Source organism: Castor canadensis, chromosome 18, assembly GCF_047511655.1.
Source record: "Castor canadensis chromosome 18, mCasCan1.hap1v2, whole genome shotgun sequence".
Lineage (NCBI taxonomy): Eukaryota > Metazoa > Chordata > Mammalia > Rodentia > Castoridae > Castor > Castor canadensis.
The window spans coordinates 716,442-740,061 of record NC_133403.1 but is presented as its reverse complement, the minus strand read 5'-3'; the positions used below and the strand labels follow the sequence as shown (position 1 = coordinate 740,061).

The following is a 23,620-nucleotide window of genomic DNA, read 5'->3' as shown; positions in this document are numbered from 1 at the left end:
CCATGGCTGCTGGCCTCGGTTCTCCAGATGTCCACTGCCACATTTCCGACCCTGTATGTCTTGACTGACTGCGTGACTGCTCTGGAGGTCGGAGAGAGAGAAGGGAGAAGATGTCTGGTTTAACTGAGGAGAAAAGGGAGTTAACCTTGCCTCTGCCCCGGGGAGACAAAGGGGAAAATGTCAGTTGATTAACGGGCCGAGAATATGACCCGCTACACTGAGAATTTTCCCTTTTGTGGTCCCATTTTCCTCACTGATGGTTTCTTCCATTTCTGTGGAAAAGAGGCGTCACCCTCATGTCACTGCTTCCTGCCTATAATTCACTCCTGGCCCGAGGAGGGGTTGTGCTCCTCCGTTTACGCTTTCAGTCCCGTTCTGCTATCTGAAAAAACAAAGTAAGGACAAAAGTGCCGGTGCAGTGGCTCGAGTGGCAGAATGTCTGCGCAGCAAGCGTGAGGACCTGAGTTCGAGTCCCAGTGCTGCCAAAAAAGCCCATGTAAGTATATGAACACGTATGCATAGAACGTATATCTATTTGCTACTCGCCAGTTAGGTTGGTCCCAAATATTCCCGTACTCACAGTCTGGGTCTTCCAGATTGCCTTCAGCTCGAAGGTGTCCGCACTCTCCCGCAGGTGCTCACTGAGGAAGGCAAAACTGAGCAAGTCAGCCTTGCTAAACAGGCCACACACTGGCCGAAACAGAAGCCGGAAGGAGATAACAGCGCTTCTCGCTATTTAATTTATTCCAAATGCACAACAGGAAAAGCAGAACGTATAAAATGACATGGAAAAACAAACAATGAAGATGACAAGAACCATCGGGCATGGTGGTGCGTGCCTGTAATCCCAGACACACGGGAAGATGGTGGTTGAGTCCGGCACAAGCAAGAATGTGAAACCTTGTCTGAAAAGTCACTTAAAGCAAAAAGGGCCAGGGTGTGGCTCGAGTGGCAGAGTGCCTGAGCCCTCAGCCCTAAGGCCCTGAGTTCAAACCCTGGGACAGCCAAAAAGAAAAGAAAAAATCATGAAAAGAACTGAGTGAAAGAACCATGTAACCAGGCTGGCCTGTGAACCTGGTGTTTCTGTCCCGGAAATGTGACCTGCAAGCCACCTGGGGCTTAAAGATTGGTCCCATTTTCGTCCTGAAACCGAAACTTCCAGTTTCGGCTACATCAGGTGCTCAACTCAGAAATGATTTTGGGGGGAAAAGGATGGGGTGGTGGGTGTCCACCACCTCCAGTGCTTCTCCACCATAGTTTTGGCTCTGTGTGGAACTTTCTGTCAACCCTGGTGTAGCCACCATGGTGCCAGGGAGGGAAGAGCGACCTGAGTCACCAGCTGTCGTCCTTCCTGAAATCAAACCACCTGGTGGAAACTCTGCTCCTCGTCCGCAAAGCGGGAGTGGTGACAACAAAACCTCAGGAGGTTGTTGGAAAGTGTAAGTGATCGACTTGGCTTGAATGGACTTCTGGACTAGGATTTGAACTCAGGGCCTCGCACTGGCCAGGCAGGCGCTCCACCACCTGAACCCCAGGTCATCTTCCTGGATGTCACAGCTGGCGGGAGCGTGAGGATCGACGTGTTTTATGCTACATTTACCCTGCAACTGCGATCTGTCTTGCCCTTGTGCCCGGCCTGGGTTGTCTAGCCTCCCCTGGGGACCCATCTCCCTGCCTGGTCCTCCATGCAGGAGCCAGGGGGATCTCTGCAGAAGCCACAGCTAGCCACATTCTTCCCCTCCTGAGCACTTCCCCGGGCCTCCACCTGCAACATACAGCCCTGCCTGCTGTCCCCAGCTGTCTCCCCAGCTTTGCAGCATCTGCCACTCCTCCCACAGACCCTCTGGGCTTTTCTCACCCCCACCACATCCTGTCCACTCTGTGCTTTCTGCACTCAAGGCCCCACGCTCACCTCTGCTCACCTCCTTCCTGTGGGTTGTGCACCTGCTCCCCCCACCTCTGTGACTTAGCAGTGCACCCACCCCTGCTGGTGCACCTGCAAATCCCGCCCTGGACAGGTTACCCCCCTGCTCCTGCCTGCACAGTTACAGGCACCCACTGTGCCCCAAAGCTTGTGGGAGACTCCACCGTCCCCCCATCTGAATGCAGGACACTGGACCTGCTGTCCCCTGAGTCCCAAGCAGGGGCACCCAGTGTTCAGGAAATGCTGTTTCTACAATGTTATTAAAGAAACCACTTCCTTTCACCCCTATTTTTTTTACCCACCAAGAGTCATTAGAAACACCTACCTCCTTTCATTACAGGTCCTCGAGATCACTGACGTGAAGTCTCGAAAATGCACTCAATAAAGACTACAGAAAGTTGTTTTATGGTTAATAACTGGCTCTGCAGAGACAGTGGAACTGGCCAGTGGAGCTGGCACAGGCAGCTGGGATTTTTGGGACCCGTGAATGAATTCACTCGAGTGAGTGAACGAATGAAGCCGTCAGTGAACACTGATCTGGCTGGCCATGAGCTTTGGTTTCACAGGTAGGTGTGTGAGTGTGTACGTGTGCATAAAATTTGCTGTTAGGGTTGAAACTCATACAGAAATTTATTCATTTAGCAGTACTGGGGTTTGAACTCAGGGCCTTGTGTTTGCGAGGCAGGAGCTCCACCTAACCTGAGCCACACCACCGGCTCTTTCTGCTTTGGTCATTTTTGGGGACAGGATCTCACTTGATGCCAGAGGCCTGGGCCTCAGTCACGCCTCCTGTTTACGCCTCCCACATAGCTGGGAGGGCAGGCCGGTGCCACCGCACCCAGCCTTTGGTTGAGATGGAGTCTCGAGTACCTTTCGCCTGGGTAGGCCTGGAACCATCGTCCTCCTGATCTCCACCTCCTGAGTAGCTGGGATTACAGGTGTCAGTCATGGCTCCCAGCCTCAGAGATTTATCTTAAACAGATAGGATGCATATATACGTGCTTTAAAAAACAAAAGAAAAAGATGGAGGAGAAGGCGGGTTCTCAGAGAGCAGCCTGCCCTTCGCTCCACTCCCTATCTCCGTTCTGCTGATGAAGACTCAGGCAGGCCCCATCTCCCGGCTTAGACCGCCCTGACGCTTGCCAGCCTGAGTTTCAGGGCCTTGGCCCTCATCTGGGTTTCGTGACCTCTGAAGCATGGCTTCCTGGGTCTCTGGGGGGTAGAGGATAGTGTTCTCTCCTGGGCACTGTAGGATCCCAGCCGCGCTTCTCCCACTAGAACTCAGGGGTCCCTTTCCCACGCACGCCCCCCATCATGGCAACCCCAAAACTGCAAAAAGTTGGGAATGGGGGTGGGTGGGGTGGGGTGGTGTCAAGGCAAAATCGCCCCTCCCTCTTTTGTCTTTGGGTCTCGTTCTCTTCTCTCACTGCACTTTGTGACTTTCTTCCACATCTCTGCTCAGAGGGAGCGAGGAACCTGCAGGGCGCCGTGGGAGGAGACTTGGCGAGCAGCGGGTGCAGGAAGCCTAAGCGCTCCCAGGGCGGTGGGCGTGGCCTCGGGTGCCGAGGTAGAGAGGCGGAGCGGGGGCGGGACTACGTGGTGGGCGTGGCCTAGTGCGCTATGGGGAGGCGGACCGGGGGCGTGGCTACATAGCTGGCGTGGCTTCGTCACTGAGGGGAGAGGCGGGTTAGGGGCGTGGTTACGCGACGGGCGTGGCCTCGGGCGCCATGGGGGCGTGGTCACGCGGTGGGCGTGGCTTCGGAGCAGCGGGGAGAGCCTGGGGGCATGACTACGTGGTGGGCGTGTCTGAGGGGGCGTGGCCGCGCACCGGGCCACACCCCCTGACGTCACGGCGCGCCCCGCCCCGCGTGGCGCTTACCTCCCGGCCGGCGGCTGGCGCGCGGGGAGTCTCTGGCTGGCGCGCGGGCCGCGGCGTCGCCTGGGCATGGTAGGTGACTCCGGGCGGCGCGGGGCCTCCGTGGTGGCGGCAGCGGCGGCGGCGGCGGCGCGAATCTCGGGTGGGTCGGCCTGAGGTCGCGGGGTCCTGGGTGACACCTCCGGGGCTGGAAGTGCGACCGGGCGCGCGGTCCCAGGCTCCGCAGCCGTCCGCGCCGGGGCGCTTTTCCCGGGCCCCGGACCCTGCGGCCGGAGATGCGGGTGTGACACCGGCGGGGTGGCCGGGGTCACCGCCTGCGGAGTCCCCAGCCCCGCCCGGCATGCGGGGAAGTTAACTTGGGGCGCCGGGGACTTGCGACGGGCGGTCCCGGCGAGGCGGGGGAGCGGAAATCCCGGCCCGGGTGGGATGCGGTGGCGGAGGCGGGTGTGGACCCCCTGAGAGCCCCGTGAACTCGGAGGTCACAGCCGCGAGCGGAGGGTGGCGGGGATGGGGAGAGGGGACCCACCTGGTCCCAGCCCGGCGACCTCCGTGAGCTGCACGGAAGGCGACCCCCGAAACGTGGTCACCTGGGCCGTCGCGCGGGGTCTGGCAAAGCCACTGACTGTGTGTACAGAGGTCACGGTCTGGCTTTTGTCCCCTCCCTCGGGAGGGTGGAAGCCCTCCGTTTGTTGTGCATTGCTGTCAGGGCACGTGTCTTTTATCACTTTGACCCCTTCCTGCTTTTCAGATGGGGAAACTGAGGCTGGGGTGGTCTTATGCGAGTGACAGGCAGAGCTGAAACTCGCCCTCGGGCCTCCTGACTTCTGGTCCTGGAGGGGTGTTGGGGAAGGGGGCTGGTGAACTCCTACTTACTCTTCAGGATCCTTCTCTGGCAGCACCACCTCCTGGAAGCCTTCTCTGGGTACTTCCTGTGTTAAACCCCACGGAGGTGGCTGACCTTTTCCCTGCTGTGTCGCTCTCCTGGAACTGGGCTGCGCACACCTTTCCCCACCCCCACCCCCGCTCTTCCTGATGGTTAGGCAAGGCTTCTGGACTTGGACAGATCAGCACAGTGATGGGGCCGTTCTCCTCCCACCTGTGGCCTCAGTTTCCATGATTACAGAATGGGGTTTGTGGCATTGTCCTAAATGAACCATTGTACCCTCTCTGAACTCCAGTTGTGCTCCTGTTTACTTAACTTTGTTTCACCGTCTTTTAAAATTATTCATTTAAATTTTTTCTAGCAACTTTGTTGAGATACAGTCCAGGGCAATACAATTCAGCCTTTTAAAGCAGGCACGCCACTGGGTTTTAGCTTGGTCGGAGAGTTGTGCAACCGTCACCACTGTCTAATTTTAGAACATTTTCATCATCCCAGAAAGAAACGCTCATCGACAGTCACTTACCAAACCCTCCTTCCCCATCCCAGGCAACCACTCGTGTATACTCTGTCTGTGAATTCACCTGGACCGAATGGTTCCTGTGCGTGACTCCATTCACGGAAGGGCTTGTCACTTAGGCTGGTGTGTACAAGAAACGTCACATCCCGTGTGGCATTCACCAGCACTTTGTTACTTTCCTTTTTTAATATGCCGTTACTTTTCAGGGCTGAGTAATATTCCTTTGTATGGATATACTGCACTTTATTTATGCACTTCTCAGTTGATGGGCAGTTGGGTTGTTGGCCGTCATGAATACACGTGGCTACCAGCATTTATGCACAGGTGTCATGTGCGCGTGTGCTTTTGGTTCTCTTGGGTGTGTACCTAGGCATGGAGTTTCTGGGTCGTGTGTGACTCTATGTTAGCCTTCTGAGGGACTGCCAAACTTTTCCAAGGTGGCTGAGCCCTTTCATCTTCTCGCCAGCAGTGTGTGATCCTGGAGGTCACTGGCTTTGATGTGTTGGTTATAGAGGTGATTCTCTAGGTCGTGCTGGATTGCAGGCTGCCTTAGCAGAGTGAGGCGTGTCCTGCAGTCCCCGGGGGCATCTATGGGGCCTCATGTAGGGGAGCAGAGGTCAGCGTGGGGTGTGGTGAGCCAAGGGATTTGAGCACTTCCGCCTCGCCTGGTGACAGCCAGATGCCTGCTGATGTGGGGACAACAGTGAGGGACACGAGCTCTCAGCATCCACCCAGGACCTGGCATCACTGTTGGAGGCAGAGCAGAAGCAGGAACTGCTCAGACCTTTTCACCCCTGGGCAGGCCAGCCTGGAGCCCCTTCCTAGCCCAGTAGGTCAGGGACGTCCTTGGTATGTTTCTAAGATTACAGCCCAGGTCCATCCCTAGGATCCAGAATCAATCCTGCTCCTTTCCCTGCACGCTTTTTTTTTTTTTGCTGTACTGGGGTTTGAACTAAGTCCTCATGGACTCTTGTGCTGGCTCAGAAGTGACCTCTCTGGTGTCCTCAGGAGGCAAGACACATGGGCAGGAGTGGGGGCACAGATAAGCCACTGCTTATTTCTGGGGTGCCATCCCCCATCCTGAGTTCCAAACAGCCCTTCCCTGAATACTGGTCACAATGGTCTTCTCAGACACGACACTACACTTGGAGCCCCCCACCTGCTTCTCACGCTGTGCCCTCAGTGAGGTGAGGAGAGAAGTTTCCTAAGGGAGTCCGTTCTCATTCCAGGTTCCTGGGACCTGCCGGGTGTCCCCTGGGCTGCCTCTGCTTGCAGGACATTGAGGCCATGCCTCCTGGGCTCAGGGTCTGACTCCGCCTGCTGTTCCTCATTTTTATGTTCTTGTTCTTCCTTGTCCCTCAAGAATCCTGAGTGCTTGTACTTAGGACATGGGTAGGGAAATGGAGACAGCAAGTAGGGGCGGCTGGCGAGGTGCCCCAGGGGAGTGGGCGTGGACCACTGGAACTCAGATGTGGCAGCACCTCAGGCAGGCCAAATGCATTCTCAGTGTCACTGTGTGGACACAGCTTAAGAGACTGGGGCAGGTGATCAGAATGTGCCTTTTGAGCTGGGCAGGCGCTGTGGCTCATGCCTGTAATCCTAGTCCCTCAGGAGGCAGAGATCAGGAGGAGTGAGGTCTGAAGCCAACCGGGACAAATAGTTGCGAGACCCTATCTTGAAAAGACCCATCATTAAAAAAAAAAAAAAGAAAGGAAAAGAATGTGCCTTCTGAAAGCTTAGGTGTGGCTGGGGTGACGTGTGGTAGCATTGTAGAGGCTGTCCCTGGCCTCTCCACTTGCCACCTGTTGTTGCTGCCTGCAGGTCTCGTGCAGTTGACAGACACAGGCACCCTGTGTGGGCCTAGGATGGCTGTCCCTCTTCTGTCCCTTCTCAGGTCTCCCTATTCCACGCTGCGGCCCGAGGAGACCTCTGAGGAAGGCTTCCGGGGATGAGACATTCCAGAGTGCTGGGCCAGGCCCCTAAATTGCAGGGGAGGCCCTGAGGTCAGTGCCCACAGGCTGTGCTTTGCGACTGGCCTTGGTTTGCTGTCTAACCCTGTGTGCTCACTCAGATGGCAGCTGCGGCCGTCTGCCCGGTGAATTCTCTCATCGGCCTTTTTCTTGACCCACCCAGGCTGCTGCTGCAGCCAGAAAGCCGGCAGGCCGGGTGGCAGTGGCCCACTCAGGCACCAGGGCTGCGGCTGTCACTGCTGTTGCTGTGCTCCCTTTGCATCAGAGCTGTGCACGGGGGTGCTAGGGAGAGTGGCAGACTCTTACCCTGGTCCCAGGTGAAAGCCAAGGCCCTGGTGTCAGATGGGGTTTTTGAAACAGTGAGTGCGCCCTGTGCGAGCCTCAAATTATAAATTGGAACCACTAATGTCAGCAGGGCTGACTGGTGCCAGGCCCTGGGCTGGGGGCTTACAATCCTCAACGCGTTCACTTCTTCCAATAGGCCTGAAGGACAAAGTGACGGGCACAGATCAATCCTAAGTGACTGGGAGAGACAGGACTTAAATCGGCAGCCTGTCCTCTTAATTCCCCGTCCTTAGACCGTCAGTCACCCTTCTTAGGGCGCCTGAAATTCACGCACACAAAACCGCCAGCAAATATTCGTTGTTACAAACATCCTATCCCCTGTTTGTCCACACTCCTTCTTGGATGGGCAGACAAGCAGGACTCGGCTTATGAAGTCCCCCTCCTCCTCATACTGTCACCTCTCCTTCCATATGGCCACATGACCTTGGGCAAGGTGCCTTGCCCCTCTGAACGTCAGTTTTCCTACCTGCTAAGTGGGCGGGCAGGCTCAGCCTGGCGTGGTTTCTGTTTAGCTCCCAGCCACGTCTTCTCTGTTTTAATTGAGCCACCTTGCAAACATTTCTAGAGACAAATTCTGATTTCCCACTTCTCTTAGAACCCAGTAGCTTGAGCCAAACTGAGCAGCCTAACACTGCCTCTTAGTCGGCGTGGGGTCTTATGGTCACTGTGCTCCCCGCATGGCTCATTGTCACATGGACACCTGACTGGCCCGGGGCCCTGTGGCCTGTTGCAGGACCCTGAGGACGCCTCAGGCCTGCCTGGGGTCACTTGAACCAGCTGTTCCTCTACTCTGAAAACAATTTTGTTTTCAACACGGTGGTTTCGTGTTCTCTGAGAGCCCTTCAGTGCCTCCTTTGCCAGGGCATCAGAGGCTGGCCGAGGCTCCCTTTGGCCTTGTCTGCCCTGTGAGCACTCCAGTGGGGCGTCTGTCCCCATTCTGCACTCCCTGGGCCCCAGAGTCCCACCTTACCTGGCTCAGGTCCAGCAGTGACATATGTGGGACCTGCCAAGGCTCTGTGCCTTAGCTTAGGAGGGCTTGTCTGATCACTGTGCATCTGTACCACCCCCTTAGCTTCCGGGACACTGTCACCTACCCCTTCTCTGTCCTCATAAGCTTCTGGGGAGGCATTTGTGAGTGACCTCCCCATTTCCTAGACACTAGGCTGGGGGACAGTCAGATCGCTCTCCTGAGGTCACACAGGCCTGATGTGATGGCACTGGGATTTGAACCTTATCACCAGCTTCCAGGCTGCATGTGTACACAGGAACCAAATGCTTCATCTGTCTCATTGCTTCCTGGAGCATGAGTGACACCCCTCCCGGGCATGTCCCCAAACCTGGCCCCAGGCCTAAGCTTTCAGTGAACACGTGCAGAGTGAAGACAGGTGGTGGCTCTGGCACGACACTAGAGTGCAGGAGGTAAGCAGCACAGGTCCCGGGTTTCAGAGGGGACGTGTCGCTGAGGCATGACGCAGGAAAGAAAAGTGGGAACCTTTTCCTGCTGACCTGAGATGGTGACCCAGGAAGCTGGGTCCCCAGGCCTCCCAATGTGAGTGGCACAGATGCCTGGGATCTTGGTGTGACCAGCAGGTTTGGTGCAGGGCCCAAGGTGGGTTTCTAACCTGCTTCCAGGGGACCCCAGTGCTGCTGTCTGAAGAGCACATTTGAAAAGGAGGACCTAGGTTACAAGTTGGCCAGCTACCACCGCGGGCCAAGTCTGGCCCTCCAGCAGTTTTTATAAATAAAGTTTTATTGGAGCACAGCCATACTCAGTTGTCACAGCTGCTTTCATGCCACAACAGCACTAGTGAGTGCACTAGTCCCCGTCCTGATCTCTTCTCTCAAGGTCAGCCTGTGTCACCCGTGGCCTGGGCACGCTGAGTGGAGATTTCCAGGAATGAACAGCTCGTCGGTTGACGCTGTGTGCCGTTCTGAACCCGGGCCTAAAGCACACGTCCTCTGTCCGCAGTGTCCTCACTGTGCTGCTGTGGTCAGGGACCAACTCGGCTGTCCCAGTGCCGCAGCGCCTGTGCCCCAGTGACCCTGCTTCACTCAAGAGCGGCCCGAGGCAAAGTTCTGCGGCAGCAGTCGCAAGTCTGTTATCAGTTGCTGTTCGGCTCCTACCGGGCCTGTTTCAAAAGCTGAACTTTGCCCCGGCTGTGTGTGCGGGAGGAAGCACACTGCTCACGGGTTCAGTGCCGTCTGTGCTCTCTGCATCGACTGGGGGGTCTTGCAATCCACCCCCCACCGCGAATAAGTGGACAGGTGACTAGACTAGTTACAGTAGAGACGGGTGGGGGCGCAAAGCTGAAAGCATTTGTGGGCTGGCCTTCTATGGAAAAAGTTTGGCAGACCTGTTCTCGTCATCACCTGGGTTCTGCAGGACGGGCAGTGTGGCTGGGTGAGCTCCCATGGCTGTGAAAATAACGACTGCAGTTAGTGTCTGAGTGCCCTGGGTGCTCAGCTCCCTGGCTGGCTCCGTCCTGGGTAGCACTGCCTCCCATTTTATGGGGTTAGGGAGACTGAGGCTTGTGGCAGTGCTCACTGGGCAGAGTCCCTGGTCTAGAGTATAGAAGAGGCTGAGCTGGCAGGAGCTTGTACCAGGCACCTGTCACAGAGCCTGGAAGGGGTTGCTGTGGTTTCAGTCCATCTGAGGTGACCACGAGTCTTCGTGTCTCATTCATCCTTCCGTCACTTAATCCAGGAATCTCTGCAGACTGAGCTGTGAGTGCAGAGCCGTGCTGTATCCTAAGAGGACGTAGGACGTGGGACGTGCAGGGGTCCCAGCCCTGCTGAGGCCACACCAGCAGCTACCCAGGGAGCCAAGCACCTTGGGGGATACAGGGGCAGTACGGGGATGCAAGCAGGCAGGACTGCCTGGAGGAGGAGTTCGAGTTGTGCCAGGGTCAGCTGGGCAGAGGAGGCCAGGAAGGGTTCTCAGAGGGAGAGGACCAAGGTTGGAGGTGGGAGACACTGGGATCTGCCAGGATTGGCACAGTTCAGGACCCAACCTGCGTTTCTGTTATGCTGGGTTCGGGGGCGGGTGTTACAATTGGAGACCAGTGTGTGACTTAAGTCACAGCAGAGCCGCAGGTGCCAGGGGACCTGAACTTTGTCCTGGGATGCAGCTGAAATCACAGATGGAGGAGGGTTCCTCTCTGCCCTCAGTCACTTCCAGGAGAAGTCTCCATGTTAGCTGTTGCTTCCTTAGGGCGTCGCCCCAGCCCCGCCAGGCTCCTCATCCTTTGGGTTCTGGTGAGCAGCAGCCTCCAGCCAGGAGGCCACGGCTGCTAACCTTGCATGCATGTTCACATTTGCTTATTTGGTGGTACTGGGGTTTGAACTCAGCACCTCATGCATTCGAGCCATGCCTGCAGCCCTTTTTCTTTTTCTTTCTTTGCTTTTTACATTATTTTTCAGATGGGGTCTTGCAGTTTTTTCCCAGGCCATCTTCACATGGTGATTCTTCTACGTGTGCCTTCTGCATAGCTTGGGTCACAGGTGTGTACCACCATGCCTGGTTTGCTGGTTGAGATGGGGTCTTTTTTTCTTTTGCCTGGGTTGGCCTTGAATGGTCATCTTCTGGATCTCTGACATGTACCACCACGTCCAGCAATTGCCATGGACTTTAAAAATGAGGGCCTGGTCTTTAGCCATGGATTATAATTTCCTTTGAAAACATGCTTCAAACATACTCCATTAACAAAAATGAGTGAGAATGAAGGGGGTCCTGGATGTAGCCTGGGTCAGGAAGGTTGTCCTCAGCAGGTGGGCTCGGGGCCTTCTCTTAGCATTCTACCCTTTCTTGGGACCCTGGGAGCCCCGACTAGGGGTGGAACTGCTCCTCGAGCCAAGAAGGGGGCAGGGCAGGGAGCTGGTGACACCAGGGCATCCCCAGTCCCCTCTGTCCCAGTATCTTTTGTGTCTCCCTCGTTGCCTCTCCTTCGGACTCATCGGTCATCCCTCTTCTCTCTCCTTCTTTGTCACCCGTAAATCTCTCTCTTCGAGGTCTCTAATCTGTCTCCCCTGTTTCTCTCCTGACTGCATCTCTGCTTCTGCCACATGTCTTCCTCCCCATCTCCATCTGTCACCCATGTGTGTCTTCCCATCCCCGTATCTCTGCCCCCATCCCATGTCTCTACCCACCTTGTCTCTGTCTCTCCTGCTTTGTCTCCCTCTCCCTGTCTTGTTTCCCCATCTCTGTCTCCCCTGGCTGGCTCTCTGTCTCTGTCAGTGTCTGCCTTCTTCCGCCCCAGCCTCCTCACTTCCCCCTCCGCCCCCGCCGGTGCACACACTCACCAGTCCTTCCTCTGTCCTGCTTCCTCTGGCTGCCAGTGACATCCTGCCTCACCCCGCCCCGCCCCGCCTCTCACCCACAGAGTCTGGGCCTGGACCAGGCACCTGCCGGCCTGGCAGAGGGTGGAACAGCCGTTTCCCAGGTGAATGGGGGTCTGGGAGGTCAGGCACCCAGTGGGGCCCCTGACAGACCTGGGCTGGGAAGAAAGAGGAAGCCTGGGCCGGCAGTGGGAGGGCAGAAGGCTGCATGGGGCTGAGTAGGTTTGGCTGTCGGGGGTCCCTTACTCTGTGTCTGGGGATCCCAGGTGCCCACGCACAGTGGGTGCCTTTGCCCTCCAGTGTGCACCATGGCCAGGTGACAGTAGGCCAGCAGTGTGGATTTGTCTGTGAAGAGTGCTGCAGGAGGAGCAAGGTTAAAAGTTACATAGATGGTAACTGGGTACCATCTAGGTACCCAGTTTCCTAGATGGGGAAACTGAACCCAGAGTCACAGTGACGTGGTCAGTTTTGAGAGAGAACGGAGCTGGGTCTCAGTCTCCCAGGAGCTGGAGTAGTGTTGGGGTCAGTGGTGTTCAGCTGGGAGAAGGGGGACTGCAGGTGGAACTCCCTCCTAAGAGGTGATGTCGCCTCTTGGCGGCCTGGCTCTGTGCCCTGCCAGGGCTCTCCTCCCTGTGGACCTCGGGCTCTGACGCTTTCCAGGCGAGGCCACCACACAGGTGAGGCCGCAGAGGTCAGGACCAGCGTTTGCAGGGCAGAGATGCCTGCGCTCACGCTCGGGGGCTGGCGGAGACCTTGCGTCCTGTGAGCTCCGCACGTGGGCAGCAGCTGGAGAGGCCCCTTCCAGGCCTGGAAGAGCTGGAGCAGGGCTGGAGCGCGGGCTGTGAACCGGCACCGGTGCGAGCCTCCTGCCACCCGTCCTACCGTGAGCTCTCAGGCCAGGGCCTGGCCGCTCTGGGCCCAGGAAGGGGAGCAGCGCCACCCTTGGGTGGGTGGGAGCCGGGAGGCCAGCTGAGCTGACTTTGCAATGCTTGTGCCATGGTCACTGCCATCCTCATCCTTGTCACTCACCCTCCCTGCCGGTGACATTTCTGCTCCGGCCCAGGTTGTGCAGTGCGTGCTTCTGCTCTCCCTGCCACGTGGGCCCAGCACTGCACACAGGCCGCGTGTGTCCCTGGAGACCCGCTCCTCAGAGCCTCACCTCTGGCCTCTGACCTCCCACCTCCCGGTCCCCAGGTCCCAGTGCTCCTCCCTCATCCCGCGCTTACTTCCTTCTGCCTAGTACCCAGATACTCATGCCAGCCTCCTGCCCCACGCTCCCGTGCCTGACTTGTTGGGCTTTGCCGGCACCAGTAAGGTCCCTGGGATGGTTCCCCGACATCCTGCCTTCCTGAGTGCAAAGCAGATGTCAGAGTGGCTCCCAGGAAGGCAGGAGGGGTGGAGCCCTGGCGCACGGCCCTCTATGGCCGTGGTCTCAGGGACAGATCCAGGATCTGCCACTGAACGGGCCGCGTGAGGCCTTTGGCCATTTTAAAAGGATGCTTCGCCCACACCTGGGGACTTTTGTGAGGGGACAGCCGGGTGTCCTTTGCTTACCAACCATTGAGCGCCTTCTGTATGCTGTTGTCATTTCGTAGTAGCTATCGAGCCCCTTCTGTATGCCATGCTCATTTGTACCTCAGATAACTCTGGCTCAGTGTGGGTGCAAGAGTCCAACAGAGAACATGACAGACCCTTGTCCCCACTGTGGAGCTGACATGTGAGGGGAAAGATGGACGCACCAGGAAGCTTTAAGTGCCAGCTGGGAAGGAGGTGGTCCTGGAGTGCCAGCAGCTGATAGCCACCCTGTTCCTGTTGTCTTCTTCACTAACTACTGGGGGAGGAGACTGGGAAGCATGTGACAAGGAGGCTTGTGTGGTCAAAGTCCTAATACCCATGGCGACGTTCGAGAATGCCCCACACATCATCAGATGTGAACCAGGAGACTTGCTGATGACTTCCTGGGAGCCAGCCCTCCAGGAGGGGCTGCTCTTGTCCCCGCTGTGCCCCTCTATAGGCCAGGGAGATGGGCATAGGGTTAGAGCACCGAGGAGCAGGATTAGAACCTGGATCCTCACCTTCCTCGGGGGCTCAGGGCTCAATAGGAGAGTGAGGTGGTGAGACTGGGCAGGGCGGCCTGGGTGGGAGGGGGCTTGGACCCAGGTCTCATAGCCCCTTGTGTGGCCCCGATGCAGAGGGTGGGAGAGTTCATGGCTGTGGGATCCGAGAAAGCCAGGCGCACGAAACTGCCCTTGAGTGGGTGGAGGGTCGGCCACTCCTCTCCTGCTGCCCCACCTGCTCAGGTGGTGGGTGGTCAGGAAGTCGCAGGCACACTGTGGCCATGGCTGGGAGCCAGCGTTCCGCGGGGAGGACGCCCCGTGTCTGCCCCTTCATGGTTGCCCTTTCCCTGTTCTGTTCTCAGGGTACCTCTACATGAGGAGGGAACGAGGTGGACCCAGGAGAAGGGCTGATGAGGACTCGAGGAACTTGGGGGTGCTTCCAGTCACCTCTCCAATACCCTCTGGCCAGTGTCTGAGCAAAAGGTGCCCCTGGGCACCATCTTTATCTTTGTGTGCTGGGCTGTGAGCAATAGCGGCTCTCAGGTCAGACACGCTGGAGTTAGAACTTCTGCCGCCTTGGACCTGACTGACAGCTGCTGTCTCTGGTCCTCAGTTTCCTCAAACCAGGGTCCCAGGGATGCTGCGAGGATTGCAGATTGGTCGTGTGGCACTGAACACATGGCGGCCTCAGTGATTGTCAGCAAGAAGACTTTTTACAGCTGGGGAAACTGAGGCTCAGAGACGCTAAGAGGGTCTCCATGGGTCCCTGGCAATGAACACACATATCTGCAGGTAGAAATACTTTCCCACAAGGTCCCAGAGCCCTGACGTTTAGGAAAAGGCTAGTCACCGCCCCCCACCTGGCCCTTCTCCCTCCTGTGGCTCCGTGGGGTTTCCTCGTTCTGAGTACCTGAGAGGTCTTTGGGTTCTCGCTCTTCCTGCTTCAGGAGCGGTGGTGGGAGGGGGGTCTCTGCTGTGTCCATGAGGGGAGCTGTGCTGCCTCAGAACTGGGGCCTCTCCCCAAATCCCATTCCTACCCCTATTACATGCTCAGCAGAAGCCTGGTGTCTCTTGGGGGAACTACAGAAGGAAGGCCAGGCCGTCTTGGGAACTTCACAGGTGGTGTTTTTTACTTGCTTGCTCTCCCCCAGGCTGGCCTTTCCCTCCTAGCCCTCAGCCATCACAAAGCATCCTCCACAAAGAAGTGGGAAGGAAGCCGGATGCAGGGGGGAGGGGAAGCTGGCCAAAGACTTTCTAAGCACAAAGTGCAGGTCACCTTCTGACCACAGAGGATGACATGGGGCACTTCCTTTGTGGAGGGGACACACATCTCAGGGCAGAAGTGAGAGTGCTAAGCGGACCCCAGCGTCACCCCAGGTCTTCAGTTAAGACTGGAAATAAATGCTGCTTAGTTTTACTAACACAGACTGGTGTAAAGTCATGCTGGGGGCTTGGCCTTACTGTGACTGCTGTGCCTCTAAGACTGAGCAGAGGTGTCCTGGTTCAAAATCACTGAAGGTAGAAGACAGAGCAGTGTGTTGCCTCGGGTAATTGGCAAATGCAAAGGCATGTCACCTTCAGGCACAGCCGTGTCCAGGTGCCACAGTGCATGCTCCCTCTTTCACTGTCCATCTCTCAGAAGGGCGTTCTCCTGTGCTGGCCTTGTTGGGCGTGCTGTCCCTGTCACAGCTCCAGGCTTAGCGATGTCAGCTAGAAGACAGATCCCTGGAAACCCCACAATTGTGCTCCCCCGTGTGGGGGTCCTGTGCTTATGTGTGAGCACTGCAGCCCCCTCAGGCCTGTCACTGGACAGGGGCACAGGGTTAGCCCCTTCTGGACATGATCCTGCTCATGATCCTGAGCAAAGGGACAGTGCCCACATTGTGGGGGAGCAGAACTGAGAGGAGAAGGCAGAGAAGCAGCAGAGTCAGGAGCAGTAGGAGTTCTGCCTCTGCCTGTTCTGCTCGCTCACTCTCACCTTCATGCATTTAGCTGTCTCGCTGTTCCACAGGTGAAAGCGAAGCCCAGAGAGGGCCTGAGGTCACAAGACTGGAGGTGGGCATTCCGGGCAGCTCTGTTTTCCTTAAGACCCATTTCCTTCCTCTACTACCTGGTACCCAAGGAAACAAGGATGGAGGGCCTCGAGCAGTAAAGTGCAGTGAGCAGCTCAGGGTGCACTAGGTCTGTGCTAAGTGAGGAAATAAAGAAGGGGTTGGAGCGCCCTGCTCCTTGGCAGGCGAGGCTTTCTGTGAAGTGGGGACATGGGGGACGGCGAAGGGAGGCGTGGGGGCTGTGGTCTCATCTGGGTGACCCAAAAAGGTGATGCCCAAGTTGGAGGTGACAACCAGCACCCAAGATCAGACTGGGGATGGGAACATGAAGGTGTGAGTGGGACTCCTGGATCACAGGCAAAATCTAGCGTCTGCAAAAAAAAATGTCAAAGGCATCCAGGGACGGCTTCAGGCACGGCTGACTCCAGAGGCCCAACTACTGTCTGGGTTTGTCTCCATCTCTGGGCTCTGCCTTCCCACATTGGCTTTGTTCTCAGGCAGGCCCTGGCTAGAGGGGGACCCCACTCCCAGCCAATGCCTCCGCCTGCTTCCGTTGCTCTAAGTGGGCTCTTGTATCCATCCTTGAGCCAATCCTGGGCCTGGGGGTGGGGAGTTGTGATTGCCAGACCTGGGCCATGTGTCCACACCAGGAGTCCAGGGTGGACTGAGAAGGAAAATGGGAAAGTCAGGGGTGCACAGCGCTGTCAGGGCTGCTAGAGGTTCCCCTAGGCCGGGGCGCAGGGGCCCATGACAAAGGCTGAAGCTGCCGAAGCGTGGAAAGCGTGGGGCACCACATGGGACAGGCCAGGATGAGAACAGGATGGCCAGGCAATGAGGAGGTTGTAGGCGAGCACACTGGACAGACAGGAAGTGTGAGTCGCTGGTCAGGGCTCAGGGCGGGGGCCATGTGATCAGTGATCCTGAAACTTAGCGAGGTGCCAAGCTTGTGCCCACGCAGTCAGTGCCAGCTGCCCAAGTTGGAGGCCAACAGGCGGGGAGTTGGTATTTGGAGGTGGCCAGGCTGAGGGCTGGTCAGCCTCGTGTGGCCTGGGGAAAGGTGCAAAGGGGCACTCTGACAATTAGGTTTACTGAGCTCCTGCTGTGGGGACCACGGCCCCCAGGAGCCCAGACAGCGCGTGTGGAACGTGGGTGCAGGAGGCCGACTCTGGGATGTGAGGGACCAACAGTGAGGGACGAGTGGCCGAAGGAGAGAGAGCAAGCCAGGGCCCGGGGAACGGGGAAGACAGGTAAGGGGCCGGGTGGAGCCCGCTGGGCTCACAGGGCCAGCTTCTCCCGAGGGAGGAGGGAGCCACGGGAGCCTCGGGAGCCTCGGGAACCTCGGGAACCTCGGGAGCCTCGGCTTTGTGCTTTTCCTGAGGCCGCACTCGGGTGGAGGATCAGCTGAGGAGAGGAGAGTCGCTCTGGGTCCTGTCCCCAGGCTGCATCGCCGAGGGGAGCCGGCCTCAGGACATACTGTGCTGTGGTGCCCTGCAGGGGTGACAGGGAGATGCTGGCCCTGTAGTAAAGGTGACTTGCCGGGGTTGGACTGGGCGGGAGAGAGCAGAGTCCATGTTGCTCAGGGTTTTGGCACCAACAGAAAGGTGGAGCCGCCCGAGAGCAGATAGTGGGTGGGGGAGCACTGGGTGGGGACACGAAGACATGGGGGGGACACAGAGGGACGGGTCTGCCTGCCAGAGCTGCAGGGGCCCCAGGGTCCTGGCCGGAGGAGGGATCGGGTACAGAGGTGTGACCCTCCCAGTACCTGCGCCACACGGCTGGGTTTGGCTCTGCATTAGGAAAAGCTCTAACCGTCCTCACAGTGGGAGAGCGGCCGAGGGAGGAAGACAGAGGGACAGCATGGCCTCTGATCACAGGCCACCCAGCCTGCCGCTGGCTTGTGCAGCGTGTCTGAGGTGTCTGCCGGGAGCTGGGGTGTGGGTGGTAGGATCAGAGGCCACGGCTCCGGTGCCTGCCTTGAGTGTGGACTGAGTGAATGAGCGTGGGAAGCCAGGAAAGGGCGCGGGTGGCCAGGTGCCGTGGCCAGCAGCACCTCTCGGCAGCGGTGGACGGAGTGATTCTGGACTGTATTAAAGTCTGACACACAAGTGTGCAGCACCCTGGGTTTTCTGAGGGTAGCTGTGTCCCTGTGATCTGCACTCAGATCTAAAAAGAGGCCACGCCAGCTCCCCAAGATATCTTGTGCCCCCTCCAGTGATCTGCACACCCCCCAGGGTCACCACTGTTCTGATGTCCCCTGTATGTTGTATTTGGGGACCTGTGTGTCACGGCTCTGTAGGATCTGTTGTTACTGTGCGAGGCTCCGGCCTGCCCTTTCCCTGGGCCAGGCGGTGTCTGTCATGGTACTTATTTATTCTTTTTGGTGCTAATGGAGCTGCCGGGGGGTGGGGCGTGAGGGTGGTGCTGCCACCTTTCCATACATGTCCTTCAAGGGGCAGCCTGCGCATTTCTGATGTGAACTTGGCAGTGGAGTTGTGGCTCGTGGAGAAGTGTGTGTTTAGCACTCGGCTCTGTTGCACCTTGGGGTTTCCGAGCGGACGGTGCAGGCTCCAGCTTTCCACCACGGAGCATGGGAGGCCTGCCGCCTCCCCGTCCTTGCCGATGCTTGCTGTACCTGCTTTGCTTTGTGGTAGTTTTAGGGTGCGTGGCCCCCACGATGACCTGTAAGTCATTCCCTGTTGGATGAGGAGATCGAGGGCACTTTCTGTGCTTGGTGGCCGTCTAGTAACCTCCTGTCCACGCCAGCCTGTCTCACACCCGGCTGTGCTCCTGCCCTTCTCTATCTCTTTACGTGTCTGGGTTCATGGACGGTCAAGTGGCCTACAAGTCCTGGGCTATGCTGAGAAGTCCCGCAGCCAGGGAGGGTAGCCTGATGCCCATCCACAGCCAGGGCCACCCACGGCCCTTAGGACCCAGGACAGAGGTGCCGCCTCGGGACGGGGGGCCGGCCCAGTGTGAACCATGCTTCAGAGAGGCTGTGCAGCTACGAGCCAGGAGAAGACCCTGTGACCAGAGGCTGGCCCTCATCCCACCCCACTGCTGCCTGTACCCCACTCAGATCTAACCCCACCTCTGTGCCCGCCCAGCTGTCCACTGCTAACCAGCTGTGTCACCTTGAGCAGGTGGCCTTCCCTCTCTGGCCTCACACTCAGAAAGATCAGCGATGCCACAGGGTCACATCTTCCAGGGCCAGGAGCCCTCATGTGAAACGAGCTCTCAGGTGCCTTCTCTCTCCTCCCTGGCTTGTGTCCCCATCTCACTGGGGGACACTGCGGCTCAGAGAGGTATAGTGGCTCACCCGGGGTCATGCAGCTCCACGGCGGTAGAACTCAGAGGAGCAGGGCTGGCTCTTGACCGGGGCCTCACACGTCCAGATCCCTGTGCAGTGGAGGTCAGGGCCCAGTCTACCTGTGGGCCTCATTTTCCTCATCTGATGAGTGGGCGACACTGTGCTGGCCTGAGGCAGGGGGAGGCTCCAGATGGGAGGGAGGTCTGTTTGTTGACTGACCTTAGACGGTCAGTCCTCACAGCCACCCTCAGCAGTGAGTGTGTGAGCCTGTTTTCTAGGGCAGGAAACTGAGGCTGGCTGCAGCTGGTTCTGAGAGCAGAGCTGGGCCCCTCCCACTCCTGGGCTGCAGAACCATTTCCTCCTGCCTACATTTCCTGGATCGCCTGTCACGCATGGCAGGGCAGGCCCGGCCTGTGCCCAGCCTGTTCCGTCCTGCATGAGTGAACGTGAGTGGGCCTGGGCGGCCTGACCCATGTCCTCAGATTCCCAGCCATGGGGCCTGTCCCTCCCATCAGAGCTCCCCTTCCTTTGCTGGGTGAGCTGTCACCTTCCGCCTTCTTGCTCCAAGAGCCGTGACCACTGTGGTGTCTGGGCAGGCAAGTGGCATGGCAGACCCACATGTCGGGCCAGAGCCTGAAAGCAGAGCCAGGGGGACCCGGACCCCTATTCCCACCCTAGCCTCCAGCTCTGGTGGGTCAGAGGCGTCGTCAGCTTGGCAAAGACCAGAAGTTCAGAGTTGGTGCAAAAGGCAGCTGAGGGCCTCTGCGGGGCCTTGGTAGGTGCATCCCCTCCTGTCGGGCCCTGCAGGGAGCTGTCAGGAGGGGTCCTGTTGTGTATGGGGGCTGCTAGCCTGAGGTCTGGAGCCCCCGGGATGAGACCCTGCCACTTGCTGGTCTCTACCAGGTCCCAGGGTGCCTGTCACCAGCACAAGGAGTGTGTTCTTCTGTGGCTTCAAAGATGACTGAGGGAACCCTGTGTTGGCCCCACCAGAGGTGCAGGAGGAAGGGCTGTGGGGACTCCCGGGTCACCTGGGCATGACGGAGCCCTCTGAGCAGGTAGCTTTGCCTGGCTTGTTTACTGATGTGGCTTGTGGGCTGGAGTGGGGTGTTGCAGGCACTCAGGCGGCATCCTGAGGATGGAGTGCGCAGGCCGATGGGGTCAGCATACAGTGCGCACTCAGTGCCTGAAGATGGAGTGGAGGGGCTGACCACGAGAGCTGGGCAAGGACCCCTGTGCGTTCCAGGTGTCCATGGAGAAGCCGGCCAGAGCCTCGGCACAGAGGCCTCTGTGGCCAGATGGTGCCAGGGCCCATGGCAGCCTCCCGCCTCTCCCCATCCTGACCCCTCCCGCCCCCAGACACTGCCCCCAGACATTGCCAGCTGTCCCGAGGGGCATGATCAATCCCCTGGCTGAGGCCCAGTGTGGTGAAGGCACCTGGGGAAGGGAAGAAGGATGTGTGGGATGGAGGGGGAGAGAAGGTTTTGTGGGATCTGTACTGATGTGGGTTTCGGACCTTGACCCCTAGGAAGGGCTTGGCCTCCCCACACTGATCAACTGTGCTCGCTTACCTCCCAGAAGGGGGATGAGGACAGGACTGGAGATTTGCTCCAGAAAGACTTAAGCCTTGGGCCGGGCACGATGACACACAGCTATAATCCCAGCTACGTGTGAAGTAGAGGTAGGAAGATAGCGGTTCTAGGCCAGACCAGGCAGAAAGTTAGTAAAACCCCATCTCAGCAAGCAAGCCAGCTATGGTGGTTCACGCCTGTGTTCTCCAGCTGTGTGGGAGGCATAGATAGGAGGATCAAGGTCAGAGGCCAGCCTGGCAAGTAAACGCAAGGCCCTATTAGAAAAATAGCTAATGCAAAAGGAGCTGGGGCATGGCTCAAGTGGCAGAGCACCTGCCTAGTGAGCACAAGGCCCTGAGTTCAAATCCCAGTACCACACAAAAAGACCTGCACCCGCTCCTGTTCCTTGTCACATGGAGTGTACACTTGTAAGTTGAGCAACTGAGTGACTTAAAACATGAGCGGGATCCAGAGCTGTGGGGATCCAGCAGGCTCTGTGGGATCCCGGCGTGCCTGGCTCAGGCAGAGGCTCACCCAAGGAAACCACTGCTGGTTATGGTCATTTGTCCCTCCAGCAGCCGTGACTGCTCCGAGTGTATGGGCAGACTGCAGCACAGAGAGGGAAAGGGGCTTTCCCAATGCCACACAGCAGAGTGGTAGCAGGGCTTGAACCCTTTTCGCAACTGAAGTAGGGGCCGTTCCTCCTCTGCCACCTGGGCCCCTCCCAGGTTTCAGCCTCCTGGTCATCCACGTGTGCCCTGAGGCCACACTTGTATTGAGTGACCCGGCCAGCACTCAGCAAGACAAGCAAGCAAGGCTGGAAGTGGCAGGGTGGCTGTGTTTTTGCCCAGCGGCATTGGGAGGACCACCAGTGTCATGGGGCTTGCCAGGGAGGACCTTGGTGGAGGTGTTCCGTGTGTCACTTCAAAGTCACGCTGCTCCTCTCCCACCCAGGCACCTGCCCATGGCTCCCAAGTGCCCTGTCTAAATTGGCCTTTTCTTTTTTTTCTCTTGCTGGTACTAAGGTTTGAATGCAGGGTCTTGTGCTTGTTACACAGGTGCTGTAACTCTTGAGCCACGGCTCCATCCCTTTTTGCTCTGGTTATTTTGGAGATGGGGTCTCACTTTTTGCCCAGACCGTCCAACCTTGAGTTCCAATTTAAGCTTCTAGCCTTGGCTGGGATGGCAGGCATGTGCCACCACGCCAGCTTTTATTCTGTTGAGATGGGGTCTCGTGAACTTTTTTTTGCCTGGACTGGCCTCAAACCATGATCCTCCCTATCTCTGCCTCCCAAGTAGCTGGGACTCCATGCATGAGCCACCATACCTGGCTTTAATTATTTTAGGTTTTGGAATATTTGTACAGACTTTAGTGGCCAAGGATTTGTAATATGAACGTCCCAAATCTGTAATGCTCCAAAATTTGAAACGTTTCGAGTGTCCTGTCAGCCCTAAAATACAAAATACACAATCCAAGTTTTGTGTCTGGGTTTTCCTGTTGGGGACTTTCAGTAACTACAGTAATGGTAGCGCTAACAGCAGCAGCAGGACCTCAGTGCCTCGTGTCACCTGGCACAGTCCTGTAAGCTCTCCACACGTGTCCCATGGCGCCACTGTTCACGGGATTAGACGTTCAGTGTCTTGTCCAAGGTCACGGAGCTCACGGCCCCGCCGTGACTCAGCCTCCTGCCTCATCTTGTCTGTGGAGCCACCCAGCCTGACGTCAGTACCCACGAGATCCCAGGCCTTGGGGGGGTGGGGCGCGCCTGGCCGCGCATTGCTGTGCAGCGTGACCCTGGCTGCACGCTTCCCTCTGGGCTGGCACAGAGCCATTGCCGGCTCGGGGTCCCAAGGCCACGCAGCGGTCCTAGAAATCGCCCCAGTTCCAGTGCCCGGGCACGGATTCACTGTGGAGTTTGTTAATTGAGAAAGTGAGGGTGGGGGCTGTGCAGCCTGGCTCGCGTGTTGGGGACTGTCCCTCCAGAGCTGTTGGCTTTTGCAGTGTAAATAAGCAGCCACAGGCCTGATAACCCTTTTATCAGCGGGATCTCACCCGCAGGTACTAAGCTCCTCGCAACGTGTCTGCTGCGGGATGCTTAATTAGTGCCTAATTACAGACGATGTGAAGCTGGTAGCCGCGGGAACTGCCTCCTCCCCTTGCCAGCCCTGCCCCAGTGCCTGACTCGTGCGTCATCTCAGCAGAGCCCGTGTCCAGATGGGGAAACTGAGGCTGGTGCTCACCTGCCCTGTCCCATGGCTGGACCTCGGCAGAGCTGTCTGAGGCTGTGGCCTCCTGGGCCGCTCTGCTGTGGCTGTGCCTCCTGCTTCTCTCGGCACCATGGGTGTTTGCTGCAAGGGGCCGGGAGAGTGCTGGCCAGGAAGGAAGGAGGCCAGGGTGGCCTGTGGTGGCCAGATGTGCCGCCTCGGCAAAGAGAGCGTAGGCTTCCTGTGGGGCAGAAGCGGCTGCCCGTGGAATTTGCCAGAGGTGGTCAGGTAGACAAGAGTGGTCCAGCTGGGTGGCTCGCAAGCCTTGGGAGTGTGGACAGTCGAGTCTTGTCTCTGGGGGTCCTGGGGACACGGGGTGCAGTGGCTCTTGTGTCTTTAGGGTGTTTACGGTGCCAGGTGCCAGGTTGCCTGCCGTGGCTACTCTAAGCCATGGAGCCCTTGAGGGATATGGTTTCAGGACAGGACACTGACCTTCAGAGACGTGACAGCCTCATCCAAGGTCACCTGTGCACTGTGAGCCACAGGGAGGTGATGATGTGGGGGTGTCCTGGCCAATTATCC

General features: G+C 57.8%; 1 protein-coding gene across 6 annotated transcripts in view; it reads left to right on the top strand.

Annotated features, from left to right (window-relative positions):
• The first annotated feature begins 2,354 nt into the window (after positions 1 to 2,354).
• Tpst2 (tyrosylprotein sulfotransferase 2) overlaps positions 2,355 to 23,620 on the top strand; it is a 40,849-nt gene continuing 19,583 nt past the window's right edge. Inside the window, exon 1 of one of the 6 annotated variants that reach the window (XM_074061267.1) lies at positions 2,355 to 2,490. In XM_074061267.1, the coding sequence (XP_073917368.1) occupies positions 2,438 to 2,490 (53 nt within the window). In that variant the 5' untranslated portion in view covers positions 2,355 to 2,437. Of the gene's footprint in view, positions 2,491 to 3,794; positions 3,873 to 3,923; positions 3,943 to 11,341; positions 11,955 to 16,252; positions 17,206 to 17,884; positions 20,041 to 23,620 lie in introns of those variants that run through there. The other 5 variants (XM_074061269.1, XM_074061272.1, XM_074061271.1 and 2 more) reach the window with 5 other exon arrangements.